The sequence below is a fragment of the Periplaneta americana genome, chromosome 16, assembly GCF_040183065.1.
Source record: "Periplaneta americana isolate PAMFEO1 chromosome 16, P.americana_PAMFEO1_priV1, whole genome shotgun sequence".
NCBI classification, from domain to species: Eukaryota; Metazoa; Arthropoda; class Insecta; order Blattodea; family Blattidae; genus Periplaneta; species Periplaneta americana.
Window position 1 is genome coordinate 50,851,471 of NC_091132.1, and position 12,815 is coordinate 50,864,285.

Sequence of the window (12,815 nt, forward strand, 5' to 3'; positions counted from 1 at the left end):
CTGTTCAGGTGTCAATTCATAAGATACAGATTTACAACTTCTATATAATTTTCTAAGATTCGTAATAAGGCGTTGTATTGCATATTTTGATGCACCAAGTTCTTCAGATAACTTAATGATAATTTTTGTAGATTTTCTTCCAAGACTCTGCATGTATTCTCAATATTCCATATACCTTAAGTCATCTAGGTCGTTGTAAATCATGTCTCCTTCATTATTGAAACGTTGGAACCAACGTTGTTACATGCTCACTAACGACTTCTTCACCCTAGATTTCACATATTCTTTGCGTTCCAGTAGTGCTTTAAAATGGTTATAATCTCAAACTTTACTGCCTCCATTTTTTATTCTTTGCATTAAGAAATTGTAAATTATGTTTTATTTAACGACGCTCGTAACAGTGGAGGTTATATCAGCGTCGCCAGTGTGCCGGAATTTTGTTCTGCAGGAATTCTTTTACATGCCACTAAATCTACTGACATGACTCTGCCGCATTGAAGCACACTTAAATGGCCATCGACCTGGACAGGGATCGAACCCGCAACTTCGAGCACAGAAGGTCAGCACACTACCGACTGCGCCACCCAGGCCGACTCTTTGTATTAATAATTACAACTCTCACATGATGATAATACGCAATAATAACAATAGCGTCCTTTAAATTGCATTTCCCAATTAAAGAGAATTAAAATCTCACAAATATCAAATTCAAAAAACTTATTACTTATGAGTAGACAGTATATGCGGGATGACTTATCGTTGAATGTAGGTGCACCTTTACTATATGTTATATTTTTTTTTCATTCAGACCATTGGCTCAACAGGTTTTAAACGTAAAAAGACGACGGCAACATGCTACTGTATCTCCGTACAGTCAGAGGGAAAAGAAAAATGACGTATTGTAGCACATACCTCGTCATCATTGATGGAATTACTAGCGTTTCAGTAAACGACTATTCGTAAGTTGTCGAAGCTGAATCGTCTTCGCCTATCGCTTAAACAGTTTTTGTATCGAGAGAATTTCTGAAGAAAGCCTCTAAAATGGGGATCACTTAATTTCTTTAGAGGAATATTTGCACTGAGCATCATGTTGCATATGTCTTTGCAAAACGTTTCCCGCACAACTAAATGATGATGATGGTTCCTCATATTTAATTTCAACGCATTTCCTGTGTGATGTACTGTTGCAATGTTTCTCTATAGTCTGAGTTGTTCTGGTTTTTATTTCAATTTTACGTACATTACACACGATATTGTCTTCGTTAAGAAATAAAATGTCACTCCTATACTTCTTAATTGCACCTCGTATCTCTGAGCGAATTGAATGTTTTGCCTTCGACATTATGAATGGATCAGCACAACATATTCAACGCGTACTAAATACTTGATCAGGATAACATAACTGCACGCATTACGTTGCAATATTACTACGAACGCTGCTGTACTCTCCGGGTACACAAAAGAAGGACGACGCGGCACGTGCCATATACTCCGATACGAAACAACTTCACTTTTCCTTAAGTCATCCCGCCTACACTATCTACTTATGAGACTATCTTATACTTTTTAATGTATAGCTGTAAGGGCTAAACTAACACAAAAGAATGCTAATATAGCAATTTGAGTAAAGCTTCAAAAACTTGACGTTGGGCTTCCAGTTCAACCACATGACAAGACACCATGGAATCAAGACGGAAACAGATACCGTTCAGAGAGAAAATATAAGCATTCACTTTATCTTTCCACGCTCGCGGATGTGGAGCGGAAGTGAAAATCCACAGTGCGGCTACACATGTGCGAACGTGGAAATATAAAATGTACACACTGTATGTGTGTTGTTACAGGCGGACAGGTCGGTGCAGGAGGAGTTGCTACCGCCGCTGAACACACTGATTGCGGGGCTTCTGGGCCTCGCACTGCTGGCCGTCGTGGTATCGGTCACCGTGTGTCTCTGGAAGCGCAAGGAGATGAGCAAGTGCGTCAGTCGACACGGCAAGTCTCGCAAGTCTTCCGCCAGCGTGAGTACCAAGTGCATAATATACAGGCCCTAGTTATAGCTAGATGCATGATAATTAAAACATGGAATATATATCAGTATAAAATTATGTTTATTTGGGAATAAAAATGGTAATAAAGAATGTCAAGTTTGATTAAAATAACTCTTATTTTGACAGTGACTGAAGCATTTAGTAACAATAACAATGGTTAAACATTAAACAATTTCAAAGACAGATTTATGCATTGTTTGGTAGTAAATGAGGGTCATATTGAGCACCTTTTGTAAACTGAAATCAACATATGATACAAGACAACAATGCTAATTTTGGTTTTAATTTTTTCCCCCCTAAAATCCATGTATTGCATTACTATCGCAGCTTAATTTCAATGGTGCACATCCTATAATGTGTCGTTTTTAAATTATAAATTTAAATAATATTAATATTGTTCTTCAATTGTTTTTATTAGCTTTGTTCACTTGTTTCTATTAGCTTTGTCTGCAATTGTTTGATCCAAAACCTCCTCAAATTGGTGTACTGAATCATTAAAATTTCCCTTTATTTAGTACACATACATTGCCATCAAAAGAGGTAATTAAAAAAACAATAGTTTATAAATGGCAAAAAAATGATTTTGTACGTATTGAGACCTGACGAATCAAAAAGTGGGGAAATAAGTATATGGTGCCATTTAAAAGAAAACAGACTCCTTGGTACACACCATTATAAATGAAAAGCATAGTATTTGAAAACATGTTCAAAATATTCCTTCTTTGATACTTTACAATTTTTTAAAAATAGTTTCTTCATAATATTAGAAATAAGAAAGTTACAAGCATTGTTCCATACTTCTTAAGGTACGTACACGTTAGAGCGACGATAAAAGAAGCAGCGATGCTATATCAGAGAGAATTGAAGCATGCATTGTCATTGAGGTGTGCATATTGGAATAACGATAAAAGCGAGGATACACGATAAAAGCGACGAAAAAGAAAAATTTCATTTTCTTCGCTCTTGTCGTTCATACGATCTCTCTGATTAAGATTATATTAATCTGTAGGCCTATAATGACCGGAGGTTATCAATATATCCGAGTATTAATCGATTTATGATTATTTCGGCATATTAAATTAATTATCATGGATATTGACAAATTGATCAGTTGTGTATTTATTCGTGATACGTTATGCGATCACAAGAACCAATCACAACACAATGAATTTATACTAGCTTTGAGATGAGAAACGGGTTCAATTTTGTACGTATTTAAGTTATATAGAAAATATCAGCTGCTAGGTTCAAGATTAATGTATTTTCTTTCTTTAAGTGGATGTATAGAATATCTTCTACTGATAAATCAAAATGTTCTCTTCTCTCGTGTTCTCGTTGAACACTTGATTCTTTGATAATACCAAAGCGCCGCTAGGTCGTTTCTTTTATCGTTTATCGTTGCTCCAACGTGTACGTACCCTTACTCAGTCTGTATAAAGGAGGCTTCATACCCATTTTAGATTATATTTTGTCAGAAGCTCGCAAAATACGAAACACTACAAATTAAAATTTCACGTTTCTCGTTGCGAAAGAACTGAAAGCTATTTCAGCACAGCAAAAACGACGACATTAAGAAATATTTAATGGAACGTGGCGACATTGTTCCCCGTCGCAACGAATTTTTAAGAACAATGAGAACGTTAGTGGAAAGGCCTATAATATTTTTAGATGAAATTGTTTTTACCGTAGTTCTGTATTTTTCGTTCATATATTCCTTTAACTGAATTTGTTTTTGTCCTCTTAGTTCTGTAACGTCCTATACAGTAGTCCCGTCTCGAAGTGAAGGTGGTCGGACCGTTTGAAATTTCAGCGGGAAGTTTGCCTTTGAATGAAAAATAGAGTATAACTAAGTTCTTGTCTTGCAATGTACTTGGGGATGGGAGGTTATTCGAAAAATAACCGGTTATCGGTTAACCGGTTATTTTAAAATTAATTTAACCTGAAGGAAATTAACCGATCAAAAATAACCGGTTAACCTTGAAAAAAAGAGAGGTTATTTACAATAGAAATCAAATAACAATTAGCAATCAACTATAAACCAACCAGAATATAGTTGAACGAACGTCATTAAGTGCTGAAGATCATCAATGACGTCCTTAAACAAAATACAAAAAGATAATAGCGATGGCTTAGTGCACACATATGGTAAGTGCTAATTTCTTAATTTTCAGGAAAACAAGTTTCAATTTTCAATATATAATTACACTTCAATTAACATCTATTCTCAAAAAGTAAACATAACATAGGAAAATCTTATTATTCACTTCCCACATTTGTGCACAGTAAAGATACATCTCACAGGACTTCGATTTTGTACTTAACTCAATTTGACGGGAAAATGTACTTAACACATGTGTGCACTAAGCCATCGATAGGAGGCTATGAAATTGCATTTAGTTAATTATTTCACCGACATTAGTGTCGTAGGTAAGATAAATAAAATAATAACACAAATTCCATAATTGTAACAATAATAATCTTGATTAAGACACATTCCGACAGGCAATCTCTTCTCCTAGGAGTATAACCAATAAATATGAAGTCAAAATTTCTCGCCGTTTCAAATGCTCCAATACCCGCAGATATCATATTATAAGCCAATAAGACAAAGTCAGCGATTAAGATAGGCATAGGTTACTGACATTAAATCGAAGTCAAATTTCATTTTGCCATCTATAGACAGATGAAATAAATAACACAATAACCCCAATCCTCTCTAGGAATGGCATACGGGACAATTTTTATACACAGTATATTCATAGAGTACAGAAAAATAAAAAGAAACTATGAGCGTATTCCGAATCTCACCGGTGAGCAATCCGATGGCATCACGGTGTTCCATGACGTCATTGATGCTCCACCGGTGCCATCAACTTGCAGAGGTGGTGGCAGTCTCCATCAGCCGCCATCAGCCGCCATCAATGAATCTGATTGGTTCTTGTATAGGGCGGGAATTAGCAGACGAATAACATCGTGCACTGTTGTGTCATGGCGGTGTGTTCTGCTTTAGTTCTGCTGTATTGTTTGTAATGAGCACAACATAAAAACAATATGTTAATGGCTTATGAGCGAACATGTCAACGGACCCGTTATTACTACTGGTTCAAGGAATAAATTGTTTATGCTATCTTTTCTTTGAACGAGATGGGAGTACGAGAATTTCGCAAAATTTTGCTAGCGTAGCACAGACAACAACTTGTACAGTCGCCATGACAGCCATCGATCCTTCCAGCAGTTTTGTTCCTTATTTTGGTGCAACGTGACGTCATTGATGCCACCGGACCGGTGAGATTCGGAATACGCTGTAAGTTCGATTGATGTTAAATTTGAGATAAACTTAAAATATATTCATTCGGTGTTTATTTTAAAAAATAACCGGTCATTCGGTTATTGAGGAAAATAACCGGTTATCAGGTTAAACCGACAAGCAAAAATAACCGGTAATTAACCGGTTAACCCTACGAAAATAACCGGTTATCGAAATAACCGGTTATTTTTACCATCTATAGTGTACGTTTCACATTTCGTAAACCAACAAGTGCCCTACTAGAAAATCCTACGTTTCGAATCCCGCATTCTTGCAACTTTGTTTACTACCCGTTTCAGCCGTCACCTGTTAGTCTCAGCAAGGGGCTTTTGGTGCCTAATCGTTACACGCCCAACCCCCAGTACAGCGCATGCGCAGTGCCCGACGCAATGCTGGTGCCTCAGCTTCCCAGAGAGACACTCTGCTTCGTGCAGGAGATTGGGGAAGGATGCTTCGGCAAAGTGTACAAAGGTAAGAACAAAAGAAATCATATTTCCTCAAAGACCACCCGCTGACATCGGAATTGCTCGATACACACAGGAACAATTATAGGAACTGCATTGCCCTACAAGGCCAAGAGTTCCACAGCCAATCTTCTCACTTCAGAGTGCTGAAAGTGAAAAATTATCCATTGTCTTCTACTGTATTTCAGGATGTATGCATACAAATGAATTTGAAATAAACAGTGCAATGAACGGAATATTAAAAACAGGCCTACCTTCTAATTATATGTTCAAAATACTCATTAATACTAAAATGTATCAATATATTTGGATATATTAATAAAATGTATAGCATTTGGTAAAAAAATCTTGTTTTACTTGCGAAAAATATTTTCGATCAAATGAGTTATTTTCATTTCATCCAATAGATTTATATAATACTACATTCATAACCATCAGTGTCATCACTTTAGCGTAACGTAGATTCACATCCCCAATCACAATGGTTCCCAAACTTTTTGAAGGCGCGATCTGCTTTTGGGAGAGACTTTTGTTTGCCACCTCCTTATCGCACTGGTACTTAACAGGCCAACCGTTCGAAAAATATAAATCCCTGTAAAATCGAAAACGAACGATCATTTTACTCAAAACCAGTAAATATCACTCAACTTCTAACGTACCGAGAGGAGAAATCGGAATATGAAAATCTATTTTTCAATTCTCTTCGCTTTTTTACACTGATCTTCCTTGCCGATATACTTTTCGAATATTTACTAACACTTTGAATAATATAATTACAACGGAAAAATTGTTTCGGGGCCGGGTATTGAACCCGGACCTTTGGTTCTACCAACTGAGATACTCAGAAACTCTACTAGACCCCGACTTAATTTCTCCCTTTGTATCCACAGGCCTCAAAGTGGGCTAACAACCGTCAAGCAACCAACATTGATTGCACACAAACTCTGTGTGATTTGATTTGTGGTTTTTCTGTTAAGGAACAGTGACGTCACTGGATATGAAGGAAAAACTAGACTGAGGAGTCAATTTAAGACAGCAGTGTATTATGATAATAAATGATTGAAAGAACTGTAACTTTTCGTTCTAAAAAATAATTTTAAAACGTTACACTTGTCCGGGTCAAATTTCTGCACCTTTAAAGGACAAAACTAAAATTATTCCATTCGTTCATTACGGTATCATAATACACTGCTCTCTTAAATTGGCTGAGCTTATTGGGAATTAAATCAATGGCTTTCCCAAAATACGCTATGAAGTGTTTTATGTAAATTTTTTTTTTCTAGAAAAGAAAGCAAAAACGAGCAAAATTCTATTAAAAATTTTGGTGTGAAATATCTCAAAGAATAACACCTTGAAATTAATGACATTATTTACGGCTATATATATATATATATATATATATATATATATACATATATATACACATATATAATACACACATACATATACACATGGAATATCCTTAAATATCATCTGTATCATAAATAACCAATGTACTAAAAATTGTTAATTTATGTAAGTTTAAAATAAGTTATTTTTATGGAAATATTATATTACAGTTTTCTGGATCCTAGTGGTCATCCTTATATTGATGGCCAGAGGTTTGTTCGACCTTTAGAATCTTACATGAGTCCACACCTGTGGAGTAACGGCTAGCGCGTCTGGCTGCGAAACCACGTGGCCTGGGTTCGATTCCCGGTCGGGGCAAGTTACCTGGTTGATGTTTTTCCGGGGTTTTCCCTCAACCCAATATGAGCAAATGCTAGGTAACTTTAGATGCTGGACCCCGGACTCATTTCGCCGGCATTATCACCTTCATCTCATTCAGACGCTAAATAACCTGAGATGTTGATAAAGCGTCGTAAAATAACCTACTAAAAAAATCTTACATGATCTTGAGTTCACTCCGGCGTGAACCAGATTGATTTCTATCTATAATTAATAATAATAGGAACATCCCCTTTCTTGTGTAAAAAAAAAAAAAATATACAGGGTGCGTCAGACAGAACGGATGGATTTCACAGGGCAAGAAAATTGTAAGGATTCATCAAATCAAAAATTTATTGTTATCAACATATTCACCAATACATGCAGTTTATTTATGGAAAACAACATAATCCGTATGATGTCCTTGGCTTTCAATACAGGCATCGAGGCGTTTTCTGAAGTTCGCCATCACTTTCACAGTCATAGCTGGTGGAATTGCCACGATTTCTTCACGAATCGCCGTCTTCATTTCATTCAGTATATGTGATCGATGTTTACAAACTTACGCCTTTAAAAGATCCCAAAGAAAGAAGTCGCTGGGCGCGAGATCTCAGTGCAATTGCATGTTTGCGGGCTGATCTTTGAGGTAGCCGGAAAACCTAGTGTCTGTCTCCACATTTGCAGGTGTACACGTGCTGCGTGTTCGTCCAGGTGATTTCTTCTTTAATGTTGAACCTGTGATACGAAATGAAGCCACCCACCGCAAAATTGTATTCCATGTTGGAATCCTAACGTGACATCCGATGTCGAAATAAGTCATGAGTGGCGATCACAGACTCTTCATTTTTCAAAAATGTCTCTACAATGATGTACGTCAGACCAACACCATGTTCTCAACTGTGAAACTGCATTCTCTGGCTGACGCAACAGTCGTGGTCCCCCTCACTATATCCCTCCCCTCGCTGCGTATCGATAATTTGAAATCCATCCGTTCTTTCTGACGCATCCTTTATATGCCTGGCTGAGATTTCCATGAAGTGTCAAAGATGAACGTAATATCCGCGCCATACTGGCAGAGTCCATAACGACCCACGAAAACAAAAAGTGACGGAGATGTGATTACCATGCGGCCGGCAGCCTTTTTATGCAGCGGCGGAAGAGCACAACTTTCATTTTAACATCAAACGGTTTTGTGTTCTGCGAACATTTTGACAATGCAATTAGCGAAACGACAAAACGTGCGGAGTGAAATCAAAACCACGCGGGGGCTGGATTAGTTTTAAAAGGCAGGCATATTGTACTACATTCACAATAGAAGTATTTTGTTACTCAAGGGTAGCGTGGATGCATTTTAATGCAGAAAAATCAATGCAGAATGCAATGTTGGATTCCCATCGCTTCGAGTAGATTATTTTACGATGCTTTATCAACATCTTAGGTTATTTAGCGTCTGAATGAGATGAAGATGATAATCCCGGTGAAATGAGTCCGGGATCTAACACCGAAAGTTACCCAGCATTTGCTCATATCGGGTTGAGGGAAAACCCCGGAGAAAACCTCAACCAGGTAACTTGCCCCGACCGAGAATCGAACTCGGGCCACCTGATTTCGCGGCTAGACGCGCTAACCGTTACTCCGCAGGTGTGGACCCCATCGCTTCGACAATAATGTTTTGATAACTTATTTATTTTCTCCTGTGATCGGAAATATGTCGTTATTGCTGTTTAATCAACTGTCCGAAGACAGGTCTGAACCTCACAAGTGATACCAACAAGGCACCATTTATGAGACAAATAGATCAGGAGATAATGTGGCAGGGTGCCAGTTCCTTTCCCCCTCCATTGCATACATCGCCGATTAGCTACATGTTACATTAATCAGACTTCAGATGTATACAAACAATTGTTCTTCCTCTGACACATATTGTCAAGTGAGATATACTGCCTGATAACACTGGTCTACATTGATTTTGCTACTGAACTAAAACAAGTGTACCAACCCTAATTTGAGTGTGCTGATCACAGATCTGATGTCCGTTTTTTCTATCACGTCACAATTCTAAAATAATAACATTTTTAATTTTTACATTTTAGATCCATTTTATTTATTTTGTTGTGATTTTGCTACTGAACAAAAACAGGTGTAACAACCCTAATTTGAGTGTGCTGATTATAGATCTGGAGTCCGTTTCTTTCTATCACGCCACAATTTTAAAACAATATTTTTAATTTTTACATTTTACATCCATTTTATTTATTTTGTTGTGATTTTTCTACTGAACTAAAACAAGTGTACCAACCCTAATTTGAGTGTACTGATTACAGATCTGATGTCCGTTTTTTTCTATCACGTCACAATTTTAAATTAACAAAATTTTTAATTTTTAATTTTAGATCCATTTTATTTATTTTGTGTACCAACAGGTGTACCAACCCTAATTTCAGTGTGCTGATTACAGATCTACAGTCCGTTTTTTTCTATGACGTCACAATTTAAAAATAATATTTTAAATTTTAATTAAGATGTGTGACACTAAGTTCGGGTCAAAACTGAGTGCTCTTGAACTCGAAGCTTGGGACACATTTGTACTAGTGACAACTGGTTTTTAGGAAATTATCGAGCTGATAATTATGCTGAGCTAGTATATAACGTGCTTAGAGCACTTCAGAATCTAGGTTGTCACATGTCTTTAAAAATGCTCTTTCTTCATTCACACATTGACTTTTTTCCATCAAATATCAACTATGGAATCCAGGTGCCATAATCAATGCGGTCCGAGCATGATGGGTGATTTCTGCTGGTTCCTACAGCGATCAACCACATGCCAACATAAGCGGAAAAGCAAAGGTCTCAGGCACTTTTAACAGAGTTTTTAGTGCTTATACAGAGTGTTAAAAATATCCAATATTTTAGGAGGTCCTAGTATTCATCAAAACAAGAAAATAATGTCTAATAAACATGGATCCTACAACACATACTTTCTGAGATCTGAACACTTGTTCATAAGAGGTGCTCAATGTGACGTCCATTCATGGCAATGCATTCGTCTGCCCCTCGGTGTAAGGAATCACGCAATCTTTGAAATTTGTTTTAATACGTTAATAATAAAGACCTGATAACGATCCCCAGTTAATCTCTGTGGTAGCACGTATGGCCCTATTAATCTATCACCAAGAACGCCTGCCCATAAGTTGATTGAGAATCGGTGCTGATGCCTTGTTTCTTCAACTGCATGGGAATTTTTATCAGGCTACACATGTTGATTACGAAAATTCACATCATCATCTCTGCTGAATCCCGCTCATATCCGCAACCAAACTTTTGTTTTCAGTATTCCTTGCGACGTATCATTATTCCATGCCAGGGGTGTCAACTCCGGTATGATTATCTGGTAGTCTGCTGTATTGTAGGACAGAGAAATGCATTGCCATGAATGGACGTCACATTGAGCACCTCCTATGAACAAGTGTTCAGATATCAGAAAGTATGTGTTGTAGGACCCATGTTTATTAGACATTATTTTCTGTTTTTGATGCATACTGTCACCTCCTAAAATTTTGGATACTTTTTAACACCTGTATATAGTATTTATTTATTTATTTATTTATTTATTTATTTATTTATTTATTTATTTATTTATTTATTTATTTATTTATTTATTTATTTATTTATTTATTTATTTATTTATTTATTTATTTATTTATTTATTTATTTATTTAACCTGGTAGAGATAAAGTCATCAGGCCTTCTCTTCCCCTCTGCCACGGAGTTACAACTACAACTACAATATTAAGAATAAAATTATAATTATAATTATAATTAATATTAACTTTACGAATACAATAAAAATCCAAGTACTAAAAGATTACCTAATTAATAAAGGCTAGACAATTTATTGAAGAAGTTAAGAACAAAGAAAGATTTCTTTCAATTTATATCTCTGACTTAACGGTAAGGTATATACTGAATAGTAAGATTTAAAATTAATGTTACATTCCCATAACTCAAAAACCTGACGTGCTATGATAAATCTGATTACGGATCTGGAATCAGCGCATCAATTTGAGTTTAAAACACTTGAAATTTCCTCAGTAGCAGAAAAAAAAGACCAGTGTAATAGATGTAGGCCCTACATATCAGCCAGAATCTCAACCAGAGGTGCGGAAATATGCGATATGCATTAATTTTGTTGGAATCTGCTACAAATAGCGACATTCCGTTGCGGGAAAGTGTGTTGAGACTTGCTCAGATTCCTGAAATTTATCACTGCTGATGGTGTTCGAAGAAAGGATCCTTGTTGATATTATTGCAACATTTCGGGCCGAGGACTGTAACAGGGACAACGCAAACAAATATCACAAGAAGAGCAATAACACAATTGTGTACAGCGTGATGTGTTACACGTCCTTTAACAGCTGACAGAGAAGCTGGTGACAGCCCTGTGAGATGAGAAGGTGTCGATAAAAGAATACGCAAGCAGGGAGATATTTCCTGTCGAAGTTTACAGCCCACTTCTGAGAACCAGCACTGTATGTTTACTTGCCAATTCTTGACGTTGGACAATGCTGAACCGGATGTTCGCATGACACCAGCCAATTTAAAAGATATTTTAAAATGTCAGTGGTTATGTGTGTGAGCGCGCCTTGCCTCTCCTCAGAAGTGAGTTCATCTCTTGCAGGAATTTGCTCAAAGATGTTCGGGCAAAAATTGCATTATTATTATTATTATTATTATTATTATTATTATTATTATTATTATTAATTATATTATATTATATTATATTATATTATATTATATTATATTATATTATATTATATTATATTATATTATATTATACAAAGGTGTTATCCTATATTGAGTGCCCCAAGGCAAATTCCTGGAAGTCATCAAAAGCAAATTTATAAATTTCAGAATATGTTAATGCAATTAAAATGTCCAGCAATCAATCTGCGGTTAGATCTGTGCCTGGCAGAAGTTTCAACACAACCCGTTGTCGCCATCCTGGCTGCAACGAGACGGAAACTCTTGGTCACGTGTTGGGATTCTGTCGAAAAACGGAGCTGCTGCGCAACAATCGACACCATAAGGCCAGAACCGGTATTGCTGATGTCCTCAAGCGTCGTGGATGGGAAGTATACGAGGAGATCCACTGCGTTTCATCCTTAGATTCGAACAGAAGAGCAGATATTGTAGCCATCCACAGGACTCAATCTAAGGGATTAGTCCTTGATCCTACAATCCGGTTCGAGAGGGATGCCCTGCAGGCAGAACACGTTGATGAGGAGAAGA

At 36.7% G+C, this 12,815-nt stretch overlaps 1 protein-coding gene across 2 annotated transcripts in view; it reads left to right on the forward strand.

Moving 5' to 3' along the window:
* Positions 1-12,815, forward strand: part of LOC138716241 (tyrosine-protein kinase transmembrane receptor Ror-like) — a 284,723-nt gene that overhangs the window by 216,456 nt on the left and 55,452 nt on the right. For both annotated transcript variants that reach the window (XM_069849094.1, XM_069849095.1), the window contains exons 4-5: positions 1,845-2,018; positions 5,655-5,826. In XM_069849094.1, the coding sequence (XP_069705195.1) occupies positions 1,845-2,018; positions 5,655-5,826 (346 nt within the window). The remainder of the gene's footprint in view (positions 1-1,844; positions 2,019-5,654; positions 5,827-12,815) is intronic.